The sequence below is a fragment of the Equus przewalskii genome, chromosome 4 (genome assembly GCF_037783145.1).
Source record: "Equus przewalskii isolate Varuska chromosome 4, EquPr2, whole genome shotgun sequence".
Taxonomy (NCBI): Eukaryota; Metazoa; Chordata; class Mammalia; order Perissodactyla; family Equidae; genus Equus; species Equus przewalskii.
Window position 1 is genome coordinate 106813646 of NC_091834.1, and position 22669 is coordinate 106836314.

A 22669-nucleotide genomic window follows, 5' to 3' on the forward strand; every position below is an offset into this window, starting at 1 on the left:
CCCTTCCCCCTCCCCACCATAAGTAACCACTCTTCCTGGTATCTTTATGTATTTACACATAAATACAAATTCAATTCTTATTTGCCTCATTTTTATACTCTATCCTGCATTTTGTGGTTTTTTTCTCTTCACAACATATCTTTCTAAGTCTCCTAATGGGCATTGAGTTGCTTCCAGTCTTTTGCTTTTAAGAATAGTGCTGGCCAGCAAAACCCCCCTAACAGTAGCAGAAAAAACTAAAACATGGGACCTCATCAAAATGTTTACTTTTTGCTCGAGGGTATTATGTTAAGCGAAATAAGCCAGTCAGAGAAAGATGAACTCTATATGACTCCACTCATAGGTGGAAGTTAATATATTGACAAGGAGATCTGATCGGTGGTTACCAGGGCAAAGGGGGGGTGGGGGGAGGGCACAAAGGGGTAAGTGGTGTACCCACAACATGACTAACAAAAATGTACAACTGAAATCTCACAAGGTTGTAATCTATCATAACATTAATAAAAAAAAATAATAAATTTAAAAAAATGTTTACTTTTTGATAAAATTAAAAGTTTCTGCTCTTCAAGAAAATGAAAAACCAAAAAGAAGATATTCAGAAGGCCAATAAGCACATAGAAAGAAGCTCAGTTGGGGGCTGGCCCCGTGGCCGAGTGGTTAAGTTCGCGCGCTCCGCTGCAGGCGGCCCAGTGTTTCGTTGGTTCGGATCCTGGGCGTGGGCATGGCACTGCTCATCAGACCACGCTGAGGCAGCGTCCCACATGCCACAACTAGAAGGACCCACAACGAAGAATATATAGCTATGTACCGGGGGGCCTTGGGGAGAAAAAGGAAAAAAAGTAAAATCTTTAAAAATAAAAAAAAGAAAGAAGCTCAGCAACATTAGTCATCAGAAAAACAACAATTTAAAACCATAACGAGGTTGTTCAAAGTTGGAATTGGTGTACCTCTTGGGTATTTGTGAGTTTTTTTTTTTTAATTAACCTGATTATATATAGTCAGAAACAGTGAAGAAACAAGTGAAAGAAAAAAGTCATCTTTAAAACAACCACTTTTGTTTTGGTGTTTTCCTTAATCATAGTCTATTATTCTAGTATTTTCATGTAGTTAGTGGTAATATAATTTACAATATTCATTTGTTTAGCATCAGAAATAAAAAATATATCCAAGGTGTTACTCTTCTTGCAACTAATTGTTGAGATTAAATAGATATTTATGATTTATTTAACTTTGCACTATACTAAACAACTTTGTATATATTTCTGTTTACATGTAAAGTCTATTTTTTTAAATGAGAAAAGCCTAGAAGTTAAATTGCTTATTAAAGAATATAAGCGTTTTGGGGGGTGAAATTAGAATGAATATTGCTCACAGGAAAAAAACTGCAGAATCTTAAATATGTATTATAAAAGTGATTTGCAGTTGTGAGCCATTGATTCCTATCTTTATTATGTGCATGGACATTTTTAAGTATTTTATAAATATTTGAAAATTTAAATTATAGTCTTAAATAAACCAGATGATGAATCAGTATGTGTCATGTGACCCCCTACCTATGAAAATAAAGTTGAGTAAGAGATATGCAAAAATATTAAGTGGGTGTGAGATTATAGATTATAAGTCATTTTTGCTTCTTTAAAATTTTGTTTCCTTTTCTGTATTATTTGAATATTATACACTGTGCATAATTTGCTTCTTAAAACCAAGAAAACTTTAAAGCCATTTCAGTTTTATAAAATGGCAGTGGTCACTTACAGTTAATGAAATTACAGGTGATTTTTCTTCACTGTACTTTTCTCTTTTTTCTAAATATTTTGAAATGAATATTTCTTGTAGAATAATACTTATTATTCTATAACTATAAAACATAGCTTAAAAACCGTGTTTTTATAAGCTATAAAAACATATCCTATTCAGGACTTCCAGCTATGGCTGAGTGAGGGGAGAATTTCTGTCGTCAAAGATCAGTATTAGCCTGCTAGCAAAGGCAGACAAAAATAATACAAGAAAAGGAAATTATATATTAATATCTCTCATGAACATAGATACAAAAATCCTCAGAATATTAGCAAAGTGAATCCAGCAGCACATAAAAATGATTAAACCAAGTAGTATTAATTCTGTAAATGCAAGGTTAATACATCTGAAAGTATATTAATGTAATACACAGTATTGTGGTATAAAGGACAAGACCCATATCATCTCAATGGATGCTGAAAAAAGAAAGAAAGAAAACAGCAATTGCAGCTTTGGAGCATCTGAGCAGCTCCTGCCCAGTCAAGATTAAAAACCCTCCAGAACCTAGGACTGGAAGGACGCTTCCTCAGCTGCTACAGGACATCTGCAGAGAGCTCACAGCCAACGTCACTGAATGGTGAAAGGTGAATGCTCTCCGCCCAAGGCAAACACAATTGCTTTTGCCATTTTTTTCAACATCATGCTGAGGTTTCGAGCTAGTACAGTAAAGCGACGGGTAGGCAGGCGGATAGATAGGTAGGAAGCAAGGAGGGGACAAATATCCAGCTTGGAAAAGCAAAAGTGAAGCAATTAAAACTGTCTTTTCTCATAGATGACATGACAAAAAAGAAAAAAATACTAGAACTAATAAACAGTTTTAGCAGGTTGCAGCATAGATCAATATACAGAAACCAATTCTGTTTCTATTTACAATCCAAGAATGGGACTAAATCAACAATTCCATTCATAGTTTCATCAACAAGAATAAAATCCAAATTTAGCAAAGTAAGCACAAGGCTTGTACCCTGAAAACTGCAAAACATTGCAAGAGAAATTAAAGAAGACCTAAATAAAGGCAGAAACAGTCCATTTTCATGGATTGGAAGATTCAGTATTGACAAGATGTAGTTCTCTCCAAATTAATATACAAATTCAGTGCAATCCCTATCAGAATCCCAGCTAGCTTTTTTGTAGAAATCAACAGGCTGATTTTAAAATTTATATGGAAATGTAAAGGACCTGAAATAGCCAAAACAATTTTGTAGAAGAATAAAGTTGAAGGACTTACATTGAGATTTAAAACTCACTCTAAAGCCACAGTAATCAAGACATTGTGGTATTGGCACAAGGATAGGCATGTTGATCAATGAAACATAATTGGGAGTTCAGAAACAAATCTTTATATTTATGGTCAACTGATTTTCAGCAATTCATTGCTGCTGAGACAATATCCACATGGAAAGAAGGAACTTAGACCTTTACCTCACACGATATGCAAAAATGAACTCAACAGGATCAGAGACCTATAGCCCAAACTGTGAAAATTCTGAAAGAACATACAGGAGAAGATCTTTCTGATTTTTGGATTAGACAGAGTTTTTAGTTGTATACCAAAAGCATGACCCAGAAAAAAGAAATTGATAGAAAATTGGCTTCCTCAAAATTAAAGCTTTTATGCTTCAAAAAATACCATTAAGAAAATGAAAAGAGGGCCAGCCCAGTGGCGTAGTGATTAAGTTCTCATGCTCCGCTTTGGCAGCCTGAGGTTCACAGGTTCAGATCCCAGCCACAGACCTACACACTGCTCATCAAGCCACGCTGGGGTGGCATCCCATGTACAAAAGTTAGAGGAAGATTGGCAACAGATGTTAACTCAGGGCCAATCTTCCTCACCAAAAAGAAAAGAAAGTAAAAGAAAAATGAAAATACAGGCCACAGATTGGGAGAAAATATTTTCAAGCAATATATCTAATAATGGTCTATGTTCATAATATGTAAAGAACTCTGCAACTCAATAACAAGACAACCAAATTTAAAAACAGGCAAAAAAAAAAAGTGTCACTTGAGAAGATATATATGAATGGCCTGTAAGCAAATAAGCACATGAACGGATGTTTAATACCATTAATGGCTAGGGAAATGCAAATTAAATCTTAGTGAGATACTGCTACATACCCAGTAAAATGACTATAATCAAAAAGATGGACAATACTAAGTATTAGTGAGTATGTGGAGATATTGGAACCTTCTTGATTGGTGAGAACGTAAAATGGTAGAACTTCTTTGGAAAAGTTTACAGTTATTTAAAAAGTTAAATGTAGAACAACTGGATTTTTGCAAAAGAATGAGGCTGTGTCCCTACCTCACACTTATACAAAATGTAGCTCAAAATGGATCAACAGCCTTAACAGAAGAGCTAAGACCATGAAGCTCTTAGGAGAAAACAGGGGTATATCTTCATGACCTTGGATTTGGCAATGCATTCTTAGATATGACACCAAAAGCATGAACAACAAAAGGAAAAAAAAATAAATTGGACTTCATCAAAATTATAAATTGTGTGCATCAAAGGACATTATCAAGAAAATGAAAAGACAGCCTACAGAATGAGAGACAATACTTGGAAATCCTGTGTCTGGTGAGGGTCTGGTATCTAGAATATATAAAGAACTCTTACAACTCAACAAGAGGACAGGTCAATTCAGAAATAGGCAAAGGACTTGAATAGACATTTCTCCAAAGAAGATATACAAATGGCCAGTAAGCTCAAAAAGATGTTCAACATCATTGATCATTAGGGAAATGCAAATCAAAACCACAGTGAGATATACTTCACATCCATTAGGATGACTGTTATTAAATAAACACACACAGGCCGGCCCTGTGGCCGAGTGCTTAAGTTCATGCACTCTGCTTTGGCAGCCCAGGGTTTTGCCGGTTCAGATCCTGGGCACCGACATGGTACCGCTCATCAGGCCATGCTGAGGCAGCATCCCACATGCCATGACCAGAACAACTTATAATTAGAATATACAGCTATGTACTAGGGGGCTTTGGGGAGAAGGAGAAGAAACCAAAAAAATGAAAAGATTGGCAACAGTTGTTAGCTCAGGTGCTAATCTTAAATACATACACACAGACACACACAGAGGAAACAGAAGATGTTGATGAGGATGTGGAAAAGTTGAAACCCTCGTTGGTTGCCGGTGGGAATATAAAATAGCCACTATGGAAAACTGTTCCCTGAAAAGCTAAACACAGAATTACCACATAACCTAACAGTTCTAGGTCTCTACCCGGAGCAGTTGGAAGCAAGGACTGAAACAGGTACTTGTACACCATGTTCATGTTGCATTATTGACAGTAGCCAAAAGACAGAAACAACCCAAATGTCCATCTACACATGAATGGGTAAACAAATGTGGTATATACATACAATGGACTATTCCTAAGTCTGAAAAAGGAATGAAGTTTGAATAAGTGTTACATCATGGATGAATCTTGAAAACATTATGCTAAGTAAAATAAGCCAGACACAAAAGGACATGTATGATTCAGCGTATATAAAATGCCTAGAATGGGCAAATTCCTAGACACTGAAAGTAGATTAAAGGTTACAGGGGCTGGGGGAGAGGGCATGGGGAGTTATTGCTTAATGGTTAGAGACATTCTCTTTGGGGTTATGAGGAAATTTTGGTTGGAAACAGCAGTGCTGGGTGCACAACAATGTGAATGTAACTGACGCCACTGAATTGTACACTTAAAGATCGTTTGGAGAATTTTATATTATGCATTTTACCACAATTTTTAAAAAGAAACCTACCCAGACTCCTCTGCTCTCTTGAATGCTGTTTCCCAGCCTTTCCTCCAAAGTAACTTTGGAAAAGATTTTGGAAATGGACCGTGGTGAAAGTTGCATAGCACTGTGAATGTAGTTTCGTTCAGATGAAACATCTGTAGGAGCACGCTTGTGGAGACCACGGGTCATGGTTGTCTGTGGAGTGGATGTGGGATTTCAGTTAGGAAATGGGAATGTTCTAAAACTAGATTGTGGTGGTGGTTGCAAAACTCTATAAATTTGATAAAATCATTTACATCTATACATTTGTGTGCATATATTATGTGTGTGCATGTATCTCCCCTTTCTGTAATTAATTTCTATTGCTCTAAATTTGAACTCTAATGTTTATGTAAAGGCAAATAATACCTAAGGTCACATCGTCCCCACTATCAAGTCATAAGTTTAAAAAAATGAAATCTATCCAAGCTTGCCTTTGCCAAGAAATTGTCCTGGGTTGTTTGTATTACCCTGTCTGCGCTGGAAGCTTATACCTTTAATGATCTTAGCTATTCCGGTAAATAGGTTTAAAATATTATCATACTCATTTTGGTGCCAATTAATGCACTTAAGATATTTTATTGATGTTATTTCTGTAGTATATTAACAATGAGGGAACAATATATAGCAATTATTTCAGTTTTAGGAAGCACTTAACTAGATTAAAAGCTATAAGTAACAGATATTATGTGTTAGAATGGTGGTCTAATCGTGAGCTGGGGTTGGATGCTAGCTGTGGTCTGTACCTATTGTCAGAAGGACAGGTGATGAAATGAATTTAGACACAAAGATTGTGTTGGCAAAATAACTAGTTCTATTAGAAATAAAAATTCCAGTGTCTACCATTTTTATTTTTTAATGTTTTTAATAAATGTTTATTGTTGTTTTAAGCCATTAGGTTTTTGTTTTGTTTTGTTTTTTTTAAAGATTTTATTTTTTCTCCCCAAAGCCCCCCGGTACATAGTTGTATATTCTTCGTTGTGGGTCCTTCTAGTTGTGGCATGTGGGACACCTCCTCAGCGTGGTTTGATGAGCAGTGCCATGTCCGTGCCCAGGATTCGAACCAACGAAACACTGGGCCGCCTGCAGCGGAGCGCGTGAACTTAACCACTCGGCCACGGGGCCAGCCCCTACCATTTTTAGATGTGTGACCAATCATGTAAATTCTTTGTTATTTCGGGTCTGCCAGTCTACAGAGGTTGATTTTTAACTCCTAGGAGAGTTTTTAAAACTCAGACCACTTTCAGCATCTTTTGCTGCCAGGGTTCATCTTGTAAGTCCAAGGTATTCCTCATTCTGGCCTTTGGTACATTGATCCCTCTGAAGGAAATTTCTGCCCCCTCATGTCCTAGCCCATCAGCTCCCAGGAACAGACTGAGAGGTGTTTCTTTAGAGGTGGCCTTCAGTCTCTAGCTCTGTCCATCCCTGTGACGGGACACGGAAAAGGAATCATTCTTGTGGTGTGTTGCTCTGGTGCCTTCAGGAGAACCGGCTTCTGCAGTGACCTTGTTTTAACACAATGTCTGTTCTTTTGGCCATAGGAGGGTATTCTGCCGACCACCCTGTCATCAAAGTCTTCTGGAGAGTTGTGGAGGGGTTCACGGATGAAGAAAAGCGCAAACTGCTGAAGTTTGTCACCAGCTGTTCCCGACCCCCTCTCTTGGGGTTTAAGGTACACCCCCTTCATGCCATGTGCTTTGAAAACTACCTCATAACTAAGAAGGGTGGCAGAATGTCGAACAGGGCTACGTGAAGTCAGACGGCACACAGTGTGTGCTGCTCCCTAACGCCAAATTTATTATTTTTTACTCTACTTTTAGCTACGTTAAGTATTTCAGCTGGATCATTTAAGCATTGGTTATTGTCTGTATATTCTGGTATTGGTTTTATTTTGTGGGGTTTTTTTGCTGTGTCCACAGTGTTAACCTATTGGTGTGATGGTTATACTTTATGGTTATGATTGCCCATGAACAGATCCTACACCACTCTCATGGACTGTCTGTAATATAAATTATCAGTCTCATAAGTCTGTAATGCATCTTAGGCTATTTTTACTACTGAACTGAAGAACACACAAGCTAAAAATGTTCATGTCGTGTTTGGGAAGAATGATATATGAGCAGAAGTGTATTTTTTCCTGGTTGTTCACGGTTACTTATTTTATGTTACCCAGCCTTCTTGTATCATTTCTGATAATTAATGTTGATCTCACATAATTTGGCTTAATATTTTTAACAATTAAAATTGGCCGAGGGACAGTTAGTGTTTCCTTTATTTGTTGTAAATTAAAATAAGGCAATATTAATAATTTAAAAATATACACAATGGTATATGTTATAGAGAATAATATCAGTTTAGATAAGCATTGTATATTGCTTGTGCTTGTGAAACTTATAGATAGGTATTCACTTTCCAATAACCTTTGATGATCTGTGAGATATATATGAGTTATTCTTTAACTTTTTACTTTGAAAATTTTTTTTTTAAGATTTTATTTTTCCTTTTTCTCCCCAAAGCCCCCCAGTACATAGTTGTGTATTTTTAGTTGTGGGTCCTTCTAGTTGTGGCATGTGGGACGCCGCCTCAGCATGGCCTGATGAGTGGTGCCATGTCCGCGCCCAGGATTCAAACTGGTGAAACCCTGGGCCACTGCAGCGGAGTGCGTGAACTTAACCACTCAGCCATGGGGCCGGCCCCTGAAATTATTTTAAACGTGTAGGAAAATTGCAAGAATTGGACAAAGAACTTCTTGACCCACATTAACCAGTTGTTAACATTTTACCACATTTGTTTTATCATTCTCTCTATATATGTTTCTTTTCTGAATCATTTGAGTGTAAGTTGAACACATCATGTTTCCTGTGCATATTTCCTACAACACAAATACTCTCTTATGTAACCACAATTAAATTATCAGAAATAAGGAAGGTGCAGTGATGAATTGATATTGTCTAATCCACTGCTCGCAGAGTGTGGTCCTGGGACCAGCAGCTTCAGCTTCACCTGAGAACTCATTAGAAATGAACATTTTCAGCCTCGCCCAGACCTACTGAATCACACTCTGTGAGTGGGGCTCAACACTCACATTTTAGTCTGCCCTTGAGGTGTTCTGGAGCATGCTGATATTACACCAGTTGTCCCAGTGTCCTTCATAGAATTCGTGTTCCCCAATCTGGAATCCAATCCAAGACTGCACATTGAATTTAGTTGGCATGTCTCTAGTTTCTTTTAGTCTGTATCTTCTGTGTCTTTGACATTTTCAGTGGGTTACCGGCAAGTTATCCTGAGAATGTCCCTCAATGTAATGGAGCAGTTCCAGTCCTAGGAATGTACTCAGATGACAACATATGTTCACACAGTGTTCATGTGAACATTCAGAGCAACATTATTCATAATAGCCAAAAGCTGGAAACAGTCCAAATGTCCATCAGCTGATAATGGAAAAACAGAATATAGTGTATCCATACAACGGGATACAGTCATGCATCACTTAATGACAGGAACATGCTCTGAGAAATGTGTCGTTAGGCAATTTCATCCTTGTGCGAACATGATAGAGTGCACTTACACAAACCTAGATGGTATAACCTACTACACACCTAAGCTATATGGTACTAATCTTAGGGGACCACTATCATATATGCGGTCCGTCTTTGACCAGGACCTCATTATGTGGCACGTGACTGTATATTCAGAAATTAAAAGGAATAAATTACTGATACATACTACAACGTGTATGAACATTTAAAACATTGTGCCAAGTGAAAGGAGTGAGATACAAAACTGCATGTTATATAATTCCACTTACATGAACTGTCTTTAAAAGGCGTGTTTATAGACAAGCCGCTCAGTGGTTGCCTAGGGCTAGGGGTGGAAGTGGGGAACTTTTTGGAGAAATGGCAACATTCCAAAACTGGATCATGAGCACAGTTGCACAGTTCTATAAATTTATTAAATTTATTGACTTGTACATTTAAATGGGCAATTCTTACAGTATGTAAATTATACCTCAATTAAGCTGTTTCTAAAAATTGACATCAGTGGCTTAATACAACATCCCAATAAGTGCCATCAGAACTAGAGCAATAAATTAGAAAAATGGGAAAGAGGTGTGCATACGTGCAGTGATTCTGTTTTTTGCAGGAGATAAATCATTGACACTGTTAGGTTTTGGAAGCAGTGAATAAGATGACATGGACATCAGTCTATTAGTGGACAGTATGATTCAGTGATGTTAGTAGAACTGAAATCACTTCTCTGTCTTCCATGTTATCAGAGGAAGGAAATAGGCATGCAAAACAAGACGAGCAGAACCAGCTATGTTTGTCAGATATGGAAAACAAAGTTAACATTCAGAATCATAAAGTAGAAAACATCAAAGTGAGAGAAGGCTAAACTGTGGCAATGGTGGATGTACATGGAATAAATTCATCTGTTAAAGAAAAAGACTTTTAGACTAGGCCAAAAAAACCTCTGCTGTGTACAAGCAACACACCTAAACAAAGGGATTCAGAAAGATTTAGTGATGCTTCTGGCTTGGTGTATAATCGCCCTGCCCCCAAAAGAAATGCATGGATCCACGTCATAGTTTTAAGTCCTGGCCCACATAACCAGGTAGGAAAATGGGCCTCCATGAGTCTAATGAAGATCAGGCAACAGCCTGAAAGAAGCACGTCTTTGCTTTTTGGTTCCTCTTGGGCATATAGTGAAGTCTGGAAATCTTACCATGTTGGGATCTAAAGAGCAAGAAGAATGCAGGTGAAATGTGCAAACGGCACGACTAAATGGAGCTAATAAAAGGTTTTTCAGCAGAACAATTTTTATTGTGTAATAATATAAACAGTTGTATAAATTAAATTCTTATAAAGATTTTAATATCATTAGGTAATTTTATCAGTAACATTTATTATGAGAGACAGGGCTTCTAGTATCTTCCAGTTTCAAAGCAACACCCAATCTAGAAGTAAGAAAACTAAGCATCTAGTTTCAAGAAGGGAAATTTGGAGGACCGAAAACCCATCAAAAGTGAGTGGCAGACGCTGAGATTTCCGCCAGCAGCTAGCTGGTTAGTTAAAGCCAGTGATGAGCGCCAGAGGAGAAAGCACGGCTCTTGCTGGAGGGGAAGCTTCCAGATGTCCGACATCCAGCGGAGGAGCTGGTGAGAAGGGCCGTCTAGAGGCGCTGCGAGCCGGCCTTCCGTTAGCGGTCCAGAGCTTGTGCCGCCTCCCCGTGGGAGTGCACAGCTGTGGAGGGATGGAAAAGTTGTGGGGTTTCAGTAGTTTTCAAAGTCTGAAATAGAATTATAGTGAAGATTCTCTTGTCCCCTCTTGATGATCCCCATACAATCATAATTGAGGTATCATTTTACCATGAAAAATACTTTTTTGGAAGCCATGAGACAATCTTCCTAGTTTAGATTTTTTTCAATGATCTAAAATCTATTAAAGGTGAAGTTTAATTGTTTTCAAATGTTTTTGCAGTTGTCATAAGTTAGACTCCAAATTTGGGAAAAAATCACCTTAATATTTCTGCTTTCCAGTTAGCTCAGTATGCCTGAGTGAAAGGGCTGACCAAGTTCAGCTCTAATGACGAGAGTCTGTGCATGGAAGTGCTGTAAACAGCAGTGGCAGGCGGGCATCACGTCAAAGTTAGGAGACTCCTCGGTGCCAGATGATTGGAGAAGAATAGCGTCTGCTAAAGCTAATTAAAGCTTAATATGTTTAATGAATGTGATTGTTACAGACAAAAAAATCATTAAAGTGCTGTAGAGAATTGTTAAGTTGCCATCAGGCCACGTAATAAATTGATGATTTTTCTCACTCTGAATTAATGCAAATTCCCGTTGTACTCTAATTATGCACGAAATGGTGCCCTTGACTCAGAATTTCAATGAAGAACTTCATTTTTTTTTTTTACTTTTAAGACTCCAGTAGGAAATTCAATTAGCATTATGAAAGAAATATTAAAAATGTGGCATTTAACTGCAAAATATATTTCAAGCTTTCCATTTACCCAATTACTTCACCATTTACCCGGCACTCACTGACCCTGCCTTCAGAGGTTCTTTTTGTTTCAAAAGTGTGATATTTTTATTTTATCAAGCATTTGAGAAAATCATTGCCCTCAAAATGCTAAATAATAAATGTATTAAATGTTCTTTGTGTTTCTCTTTTGGTTCTTGTTCTGACATTTTTTATGAGACATTAAAAGTAGATATAAACTATAATTAGAAAAAAAGACTGATTTTCAGCACATATTACATGCCACATGTATTGTTTAAATGAAGTTTGTATTTCAAGCAGAGAAGCGTACACAGGTGGATGCTAAGAAGTGTGTAAGCCCTGTATTTAGCATTCTGTGGGCTGTGCTCCGACTCAGCTTACCCACATCAGAACCACATGCTGAACTCAACACAGGGGAACCGGAGTCCACCTGAGATGCATCTTGGGCCAGTTGGGTGCCTGTCACACTTGGTGACCTGGCACAGGTGCTTCCAAGTCTCCTATCAGAATAGGAACGTTGCTCCAGTTGTATTCTCGATTTTCCACTACAGTGGTTAGTAGGAATTATTTTTTATATTGTTTGATTTTTTCTCCTTATAACAAAATTAATGTTTTTATTATAGAAAATTGGAAATTGTGTTTAAGTAAAACGAAAAAATACCTATAATCTCTCCCATTCTAAACATTATCATGTTTTTACGTGTTTTGTGTTTTTACGTGAATGTGTTTGTATCTATATGTGGGCATGTTTTTACGTAGATATACATAATTTTTAAATATAAGCTGTATCATGTGTTCAGTTTTATAGGCTGCTTTTTTCACTCAACATTATGTCAGGATCATTTTCCCTCATATTAAATAGTCTTTGAAATATTTTTAATAAACTTCCTGATGTCCTGTCATGTGAGTTTACCACAGTTTACTTACTGTTCTTTATTGGTTGTTTACAACTGTTTCTTCTTTATGATGCTGCACACATCTTTGTACATAAATTGTTATCTGCATCTCTCATTATCTCCCTAGGATGCAGTCCTAGAAGTAGAGGTCGTGGTCAGAGGATGTGTTGTGTGTACACTCCTGATTCATGCTGCCAGGCCCGCCTCACAAAGAGTTAGGCCAGGCTACACCTTGAAGAGGAGGGCTCAGAGAAGGCATTAGCAGGCATCATTGTCAGCAGGGACTGTTGACTAGATTTGCCTTTACACTGGTATTCGGAGCCTCTGTCCTCTTGTCACAGCTCCAAGGAGGAAGTATGTTACAGTTTAGAGGGCTCCGAGCTGGAGGTGAAACCGGCCTGGCTCTGGCTCCTAACCAGGGGCCTGCTGGGCTGCCATTTTGCTTTTCTGGGCCCATGCTCTACAGAGCCAAAGTGAGGGAGTTAGGTCTCTGAGATCCCGTAGTAATGGAGGGCAAACCCACGCAGGCCTGAGAGCTAGCAGATTAAGGCTTTCTGGATGAAGACAGTCCCCACGTCGTGTGTTCCTGTTGGAAGGGAACATATAAATCACATCTTGTATCTAAAGACATTTGTGTATAAGAGAAAGATACAGTCACTGGTTATTTGTAACCATCAAGGGACTGACATTTCCATGGATCTCATGTGCTCGGTCTGCATTTGTCAGTACCTAGCATTTAGGAATTTAGCCTCAGGTCCATTTGCACAAGTATGAAATGCCTTAAGCACATGGTTATTCATTATTTGTAAACAGTTAGAAACAACATAAGTGTCCATCAATAAATTGTGCTGCATATGGCCAATGGGATACCACGCAGCCTCAAAAGGGAATGAGGACACTGGATTGATACAGAAAGATCACAAAGACATTATCAAGTGAAAAATTATGGAGGTAGAGAACAGTGTATGTGATGTGCGAACGTGTTTTTTTTTGTTAGGGGAGGGAGAAAATCTTTTCTTGTCTCCACATTAAATCTCTGTGGGAAGGTACTTACGACACCCATAGCGTTGATTGCTCGTGGGAGGGGCCCAGGCAGCTGGGATGTAGGGATGAGAATTCTTATACTGTACCTTAGAAAAATAACCAGACTGTTGTTATCATGTCTAAAAGTAACCATGAGTGCTCCTGCACAAGCAGGCCACCGTCCACACGTTGTGTTCCTTTGCTGCGTCTCTTGAATCTTTTCTCATCTGTACATCCGCTCCCTCTTCTGTCGTGCCTTGTAAGTTAATTAATACAGGCACTGGGTTGCTGCTTTGTATATCTCGTAAACTGCTGGGTAGAGGTTTCGACAGCTTCTAGACTTGAATCTTCCTTTTTTGGCAATAACGTTGTATAGATGACGCCATGTACTACGTATTTTCTTACTTCGACATCGAGGACCCAGCGTCTGGGAGTCATCTGTCTGAGATGCCAGGATTGATCAGGTGTTGTCAGCCTGATCCATCTATGATGGAATTCTCAACACGCTGCCCTCTAATGATTGTAGTAGTCACTGATAGTCAGTGCCTAGATCCATTCTTGAATGTGGTTAGAAGACAGCCATATTCCAGTTATATCATTTCCTAGCCAAAATCTTCTATCAAGCAACATTTTATTTTCCTCATCAACTATTTGATTACCCTGAGGACTGTTTATGAAGAAGAAAGAGAGTCTTGATTGTTCTTTATTTACCAGTTTTCAGAATATTGAGTGGGTTAACTAGCATCTTCTAAAGGCAACTACTGCATTTTGGTACCCTTTTATTATTAGGAGCTCATGGGCTTTACCATTTGACGTATGTCAATCCATTGCAGTTACTCTCTCTAATCTTCGGAGTGCCCCCTCTGTAGGCAAGGGGAATGCCTTCACAGGGCTCATGTGTCTTTTTACTGTAACCCCAGTGGTTTGGGGCAGCTTTCTTGCTTGGGGGTATGACAAGGTCATAACATTATTGTGTACGTTTCCTGGCCCACACCTGGAAATCAGGTATTTTCCCAAGGATCCCTGGTTCCTTTCATTGAGAAGTGAGTCTGTAGCGACCAGGCCCTGGGTGCTTGGCGCTCACTGTCACAGGTGCTCCTTTTTTCCAGGCCTCTTCAGTGGACAGAGCCAGGAGATAGGTGGTTTTTTTCCCTAAGAGAAAAATCCATTACAGGTTCAAACTGATAGCTCCAGTTCAAATTTAGGCTTATAAGGTTTTTGTTTTTTTGATTTTATATTTGGATCTCTTTTTACCAATGATAGTCTTGGTTCCTGTTAGTTCATTTGCTTGATCTCATAATAAGTTCTAGGATCCTACAATAAATTGTATTTGGTTGTATAATGGTTATATGTAGTACCATAATGGTTTTATTTTATTTTCTTTTATTTTAAAGATTGGCACCTGAGCTAATATCTGTTGCCAGTCTTTTTTCTTCTTTTCCCCAAAGCCCCCCGGTACATAGTTGTATATTCCAGTCGTAGGTCCATCTGGCTCTGCCTTGTGAGACGCCACCACAGCACGACCTAGTGACTGGTGCCATGTCTGCTCCTGGGATCCAAACGTGAAACCTTGCACTGCTGAAGGAGCGCGCGAACTTCACCACTCGGCCACAGTGCCGGCCCCCATAATGGTTTGAGAACAATACCGATAATTTATTATGTTTCTGAAAACACTTTAAGATTTCTTTGCAATTCTAAAACATGAGAACTAATTCCTCTCTGTGTGATTAAGCCACCAAGAAACAGGTTCATTTGTTTCATTTTGTTTTCAATATTTAGAGATTGCTTTTTTTCTCCCCTTTTGCCTGAATTTGTTTTATGGTTTTCGTTCTGTCCACATGAGTGTTGAGTCCAGTCCACAAGATGCAGTCGCTTTGGAGAAGGCTGGCTTACTCCTGTCCCTCCCCGGGGACAGCTTCTGTATTTCCCATGTTTTAAATATAAGCAAACAGGTATATATATTCAACTCTCTACCTTTGTACCTTTTTGAATTTTGAGCACATTTTTAAAAGACTGAAAAACAAAACCTTTGGAGGCCCTATTCACTGAAAAGGTTTCTCATGAATGAATATTGTTCTTTATTCCTTTTTATGTGTGAAGCACAGTACACAGTATTTGGTATAATTTAGAGCTAAATCTTGAGTGTAATAAAAAAGCAAATGTCCTTTTAAAAATGCGATTGTAGGGGGCTGGCCCCGTGGCCAAGTGGTTAAGTTCGCGTGCTCTGCTTCAGCGGCCCAGGGTTTCACTGGTTCAGATCCTGGGCGCGGACATGGCACCGCTCATCAGGCCATGCTGAGGTGGTGTCCCACATGCCACAACCAGAAGGACCCACAACTAAAATATACACAACTACGTACCACGGGGCTTTTGGAGAGAAAGGAAAAATAAAATCTTTAAAAAAAAAGTGATTGTAATGATAACTTTTTACTGTTTGAAGCCAGCAAGTTTTGCATGCTTTTAGAAATTCGTGTGAGGCCGTGCTTGTTAAAGCTGTGTGCTGCACGCCGGCTGTCTTTCAGGAGCTGTATCCTGCGTTCTGCATTCACAACGGAGGCTCCGACCTCGAGCGGCTCCCCACAGCCAGCACCTGCATGAACCTGCTGAAGCTCCCTGAGTTTTACGACGAGACACTTCTGCGAAGTAAACTGCTCTACGCTATTGAATGTGCTGCTGGCTTTGAGCTGAGCTGAGCTGAGACTGGACCTGACCTTCTGCAGAGGAACTCCCGGTGCTTCCGTCGTCAGCAGCAGCTGCCGGGCCGCGAGGATGCTCACGCTGGACTCGCACAGCTCCCAAGTTCCCCGCTTTCCATCAGCCCCCCCTCCGGGTTTCAGTGCTTTATTCAGTCGTGGTCACTCACTTAGGTGGACGTTGCTTTTCAGATAACTTAAAATAACAAACCTTATGTGCCACGTGGCTAATTTAGTAATTTGCCAAGAAGAGCACAGTTTTAAGACTAGTGGCAACTCAGTGAAATTAACCAAAGATGAAGCTTTGGCTTTGCTGGTGGGTTCGGGCCCTTCTCGAGCTGGCGGGGCTCCTGGGAGAGGCAGCGTGCTGCTCGTGGGTTCAGCCTGGCGCAGTCTGCACACAGGGTCCAAGGGTGCAGAGCCTGCTCTCAGGGCCCCTGCTTCTCGTGCGGTTGAATTGTTTACAGGCCTCCTTGTTAAAACGAAAGGCATTTGTTTTTCCTGCTGCCTTTGCCCAAAGTGGTTAGGTTTGGAAAATAGATAACGATAATATTTTATTTGTGCTTTTTAAGCCATTTCCCCATATGGGACTAGCATGCTTATTTTCGATATACCATTGACCTGCATCATGATGGTTTGGATATTACTGTGTGTGGATGTGTGTGAGGTGGGTCCTTGCTTCTTTCTCCATTTCTGTCTCCTCTTTGTGCCTGGAGAGCTTTCGGGGGAGGCTGCAGGTCTCCGTCCAGGCCCCGTGGCATGTGTGACCTATGGTGACTGATGGCTTAGGGGGACAGACCCTGCAGCATCCAGTCGAGTCACTTGAACCAAAGTGGCGGGCTGCTCCTCTGCACTGCAGCCCGCTGTGGCCGGCCCTTGCAGGCCGCATGCCCTGCCCACCCCCGGGCGGCGGCAGCCAGTCTTCCTAGAGATTTGGGGTAACTCGCCACGCTTCTGCACCCTCTGCTTCCTCAATGGTGCTGCTTTGAAGGGAGACAGGACAGTACCCAAACGCTTGTCCAGGGAGGAGTGTTGGTAATTCTGTCAGAATAAGGCACTTTAGCAGGACCTGACTCGTTGCTGGGCGATTTCAGTTTCTGAACACGGGGAGCGTTTCAGAGCCTCGGCCATGGGAGCGGTGGCCCTGTGCCGAGGCGCAGAGCAGTCGGGTCCTGCCCTGCCTCCTCACGTCCAGTGTCGCACTGTCACTGGCGCGCTGTGGGCTGTCCTGTTGAGTTGACCAGAATTAGCAATATACTTTTAAATGCGGGGAAACTGAATGACACTTTTAAGACAATGACCATTATCAAAACAAAATGTATAATTTCTTAATTTGAATAATAAATTAAGTGTTTAAATGCTCTTTGTAGTCTTGATATACAGAAATAAAATAATTAGGGTTCGTCCTTTGTTTTATTTTTATTTTAGGTGGTTTTATGTTGAATGTTCTCTATCTTCTTTACTTTTTAGTTAATTTGTATATTTTATTAGCATTATTTTGGAAATGGAATATCTGAGACTAAAGAGAAATGGGCAGTTACACTTACTTGGTTTTCTTTCGAGCTTATTTATTTATTTGTGTGTTCTAATGGCTAAATATTTGCATTAAATTTTTTTCCCAAGATCGTGTTGGAGTCATACCCCAAATCATTGTGATTAGTTCTCTGCTGCCCTAGGAAAATCACAGTTTCTAAATATTAACTAGTTGTATGACAGGCGTTTAAATGTTAACAGTTAACACAGTGAAACAAGAGCCTGTGATTGGTCACCATCCAGGGCACCAGACAGGAGGGCCTGTCCGCCAGACTGTGCTGAGAGGGGCTCTGGGAAGGCTGGCCTGCCCCAGCCTGTCCCAGCCTGTCCTGCTGTGTGCTGGGGCAGGCGTGCTCCGTGGCTGCAGACGACGGCCAGGGCTCTCCTGGGCGTGGACTCCCTTCCCAGGGCTCTCCATACATTGTTGAGAAAAATTGTACTTAAAAGAAGATTCTCCTTTTTTCTTTGTTTTCTTGGCCTTTTTTTATGTTCTGTTCTACTTTCTGATTCTTATTGCTGGTAACTTTGGGAGGTCACTGCAGGTGTTTCTCACAAGTGTGTGAACTGGTGGCCATCCCTCCCGGAAGCTCTGCTTAGATTCCGTCCTGGGGAGGGATGGTGCTCTTCCACTGAGGGACTTGAGGGGGTGCGGTCCGCGGATTCCGTCAGCACTCGACCAGTCACAGCAAACCGGGGACACGAGCTCCAGGGTTTGGCTGCACAGCTTGCTGTAGTCTGGGGGGAGGTCTGTTAGAGAAAATTTGTATTGTGTAGTCTCGTTAGGTTCCTGCGGCTGCCAGAACAGCGACCACACCCAGGGCGACAGGGGCAACAGCGTCAGTCTCCCACAGTGCCGGAGGCCAAAGTCACAGCCACGGCATCAGAGACCCTCTCCCTCTGGGGAGGACCTGGTCTCTGCCTCCTCCAGCTTCTGGTGGCTGTGCGCGCTCCTTGGCTTGTGGCCACATCACCCCAGTCCCTGCCTCCCTGGGCACATGGCCGCCTCTTCTGTCTGTCAAATCTTCCCGTGCGTTTCTCCTTTAGGATGCTTGTCCTTTGGACCTAGGCCCCCCGTTACCCAGGGTGACCTCGTCTCAACAGCCTGAACTTAATTACACCTGCAAAGACCCTTCTTCCAAATAAGGTGGAATTCGCAGGTTCCAGGGAGTAGGACGTGGCTGTCTTTGGGGGTCACCATTCAACCCACTGCATCTGTTATTTTTTCTTAAGAGGCAGAGTTTGCCACTGCATCGGAAAACCAGGGCCAGTGTTAGACGTGCCGTTTAACTTGAAAGTTGGGAACTTGTGGTTCTGGCTGGGCCGGGGCCGTGCAGCCTTGAGAAGTCTCTGCTTCACCCTCACTAAGATGAGGGACCCTCAGGATGCATGCTCCCTGAACCTGACTGAAGATGATCTGTTCCCTGGGGGTGGGGTTCATAAGCCTGCATTTAAAGTGTCCCGGGGGCCGGCCCCGTGGCCGAGTGGTTAAGTTCGCGCGCTCCACTGCGGCAGTCCAGGGTTTTGCTGGTTCGGATCCTGGGCGCAGACATGGTACCTCTCTCCAGGCCACAACGAGGCGGTGTCCCACATGCCACAACGAGAAGGACCTGCAACTCACATATACAACTATGTACTAGGGGGGATTTGGGGAGAAAAAGCATTAAAAAAAAAAACAGTCCTTCCCAGGCGAGGGTTGGAAAACATATCTCCAAACTCCTCTTCAGAGGCTAGGAACTTGTGGCGGGTGGGGGGGGGGGGCGGGCGCTGTAGAGGGTCCCAGCCAACGCGTGTGGACTCCATGTCTCCTGTCCTGGGAGGCCGCAGTCCCCTCTGCAGCTGGGGCTGGGCAGGGCTAGGAACTTCCAGCTGCAGCGCCCCATCCAGGGATCCGTCGGGGAGGGCCGGGGCCAGGGCCTGGCTGCGCTGCCCCCCACCCCATCCTGCTGCAGGCGCCAGGAGAGGTGCCTGCCAGCCAGCCTGCTGTGTCCCAAGCCAGAGCAGCCCAAACGGCTTGTGTCTCCAGCAGGAACTTCCCTCACTTCTCCCCTGGCCTCTGGAGTCATCATCCCAAACCGTGAGTCCAAGACTCATCTGCTGAGCCCCCTCCCCGGCCCCAAACCCTTGGCTCATCCTCCACACCTGTCATTCGCTCCCGGTACACTGCAGTGCACACGCTGTCGGCCCTGCCCTCGGAACGTAGCCCATGTCTGATGGCTCTTTGCTGCTTTCTCTGCGACCTCCCCATCCCAAGCCATCCTCTCAGATGCGCCTGGATTGGCGCTAACCTTCCAAGTGTTCGCCCTGCCTCTATCCTTGCTCACCTTCAGTCTGTTTCCATCTCAGACAAAGGGAATCCTTGATTGTAAGTCAGTCCGTGCCACTGCTCTGGGCAGGACTTCTGGTGTCTCTATCTCAGGAAGAGCCCAGCCCTGAGTGATTCACCCCCACACCTTCCCTCTTGCTAACTGGGCCCCACTGGCTGTCCCGATTTCCTTCCTTGGCCTCAGGGCCTTTGTACCCACTCCCTCTACTCAGAAAGCTCTTCCCACAGATGCTCAGGTGGCTTGCTCCCTTGATGTCACCTGTCCTCACCACTGTGTTAAAAATTGCAACCTCTCTGTCCCCAGCATGTCCTGTCCCCTTCCTTATTTATATCTATGGCCTTTTTTTCATCATGCATGTTGTTCCTTCTGGTTTCTTTTACCAATATTCCAGTGTTTAATCATCTGAATTTCAACATAAATGACAAAGTTTAATTAGAAATACTCCATTACTTACAAGTGTAGCCTTCTTAAAAATTAACTTTTTTCTTAATTTCAGGTGTACATCATCATGTTTCGATTCCTGTGTAGATTATATCATGTTCACCACCCAAAGACTAATTGCCATGCGTCACCACTCTCGTAACCACCAATCTAATCTCTCTCTGTTTGTTGTTTTTATCTTCTACTTATGAATGAGATCCTGCAGTATCTGACTTTCTCCCTCTGGCTTATTTCACTCGGCATAATGCCCTCAAGGTCTGTCCGTGTTGTCACACATGGCAAGATTTCATCTTTTTTGATGGCTGAGTAGTACTCCATTGAGTATATACACCACATCTCCTTTATCGGTTTGTCCCTTGATGGGCACCTAGGTGATTTTCTGTGGCACTGGTTTCTGATATGTATTTCACTCATTTATTGTGTTCTCCGCCCCCTCCCCCACTAGAATGTAAGTGTCATTCGGATAGGAGTCTAGTAAACACTGTGTGCCAAGGGCCTAGAGTAATGCCAACACACAGTAGGTGCTAGACAGCTGTTTGTTGAATGAATGGATTTGCTTCATCTGTGAAGAAAGGTTTTTCTAACCAAGAAAAATTTCAAGTCAACGCCGGTACAAACTTTCAAATTCTGAATCACTGGGCCCCGATTAGAACCCCTGGGCCCCGCCCCTTTGATGGGCCCTTTACTTCTGCGGTTCTCTGGTTTGACGCCTACAAACTCAGCGAGAGGGGGCTTCACCCCCCACCACCCCCCACCCCCAGTCCCTGGGTACCGCGATCGTCCGCGTGCTCCTGGACTGTGAGCGGGCTCCGCCTAGTGGTGGTGGGCGAGAGCCCGCAGTCTCGGGCCTCCCTGCCTGCGGAACTGACCCCGGGTTCTGTCAGTGAAGCCCCCTGCCTGCTACGTCCCAGAGCCAGGGGCTTGTCAGGGTCGACGGGATTGTCCTCCTTGCGTGTTCAACACAAAGCGGCCATTAAAATGGTCGGATAAAAAGCAAGGCTTGTAACAAAAGTTTTAAATAAAGTTTAGAATCCCATTGCCTTAATTCTTCAAAATGTTACACCTATGTGTAGCACATGGGCTAGCAATTCCACTTCTAGGTTTATATCCAAGAAATGAAAACATGTCCACACAAAACTGGTACATGGACTTTTTTTTCCTTTTTAAAGCTTCTCAATTTTATTTTTTATTTTTTCCTTAAATGTTGGCACCGGAGCTAATATCAGTTGCCAAGCTTCTCTTTTTTTTTTTTCTTCCCTCATCTCCCCAAAGCCCCCCAGTACATAGTTGTATATTGTAGTTGTAGTTCCTTCTGGTTGTGCTGTGTGGGACACCGCCTCTGCATGGCTTGATGAGCTGTGCTAGGTCTGTGCCCAGGATCTGAGCTGGCGAAACCCTGAGCTGCTGAAGCAGAGTGTGCAAACGGCCATCGGGCTGGCCCCTGTACACAGAGCTTTGTAGCAAAGTTATTCATAATAGTCAAAAGGTGAGCAAAACCCAAATGTCCATCAACTGATGGATGAATAAATAAGTAGTTTTTTAGACATGATAAAACCACAGGCAACAGGGGCCAGCCCCGTGGCCTACTCGTTAAGTTCACGTGCTCTCTGCTTCGGCAGCCCAGGGTTCGATCTTCACCAGTTCAGATCCTGGGCACGGACATGGCATGGCTCGTCAAGCCATGCTGAGGTGGCATCCCACATGCCCCAACTGAAAATACACAACTATGTACCAGGGGCTTTGGGGAGAAAAGGGAAAAAGTAAAATCTTTAAATAAATAAAAAGCACAGGCAACAAAAACAGGTGGGACTACATGTAACTAAAAAGCTTCTGCACAGCAGAGGAAACTCAACAACATGGAAAGGTAACCTACAGAATGGGAGGAAATATGTGCAAACAACACATCTGATAGGGAATTAAAATCCAAAATATATAAGGGACTCCACAGCAAAAACAACCAGATGAAGAAATGGACATGGCGGCCAGCCCAGTGGTAGAGCGGTTAAGTTTGTGTGCTTCACTATGGCGGTCCGGGGTTTGCCAGTTCGGATCCAGGGCACAGACCTACACACCGCCCATCAAGCGGTGCTGTGGCAGCACCCCACTTATAAAGTAGAGGAACATTGGGGCAGCCCTGTGGCCAAGTGGTTAAGTTCGCGTGCTCCGCTTCGGTGGCCCAGGG

The 22669-nt window shown here is 42.2% G+C and overlaps 1 protein-coding gene across 3 annotated transcripts in view; it reads left to right on the forward strand.

The window, feature by feature from the left end:
* Nucleotides 1-17811, forward strand: part of UBE3C (ubiquitin protein ligase E3C) — a 124045-nt gene extending 106234 nt beyond the window's left edge. For all 3 annotated transcript variants that reach the window (XM_070618080.1, XM_070618078.1, XM_070618079.1), the window contains 2 exons: nucleotides 7117-7247; nucleotides 16019-17811. In XM_070618080.1, coding sequence (XP_070474181.1) covers nucleotides 7117-7247; nucleotides 16019-16189 — 302 coding nt within the window. In that variant the 3' untranslated portion in view covers nucleotides 16190-17811. The remainder of the gene's footprint in view (nucleotides 1-7116; nucleotides 7248-16018) is intronic.
* Nucleotides 17812-22669: the final 4858 nt, after the last annotated feature.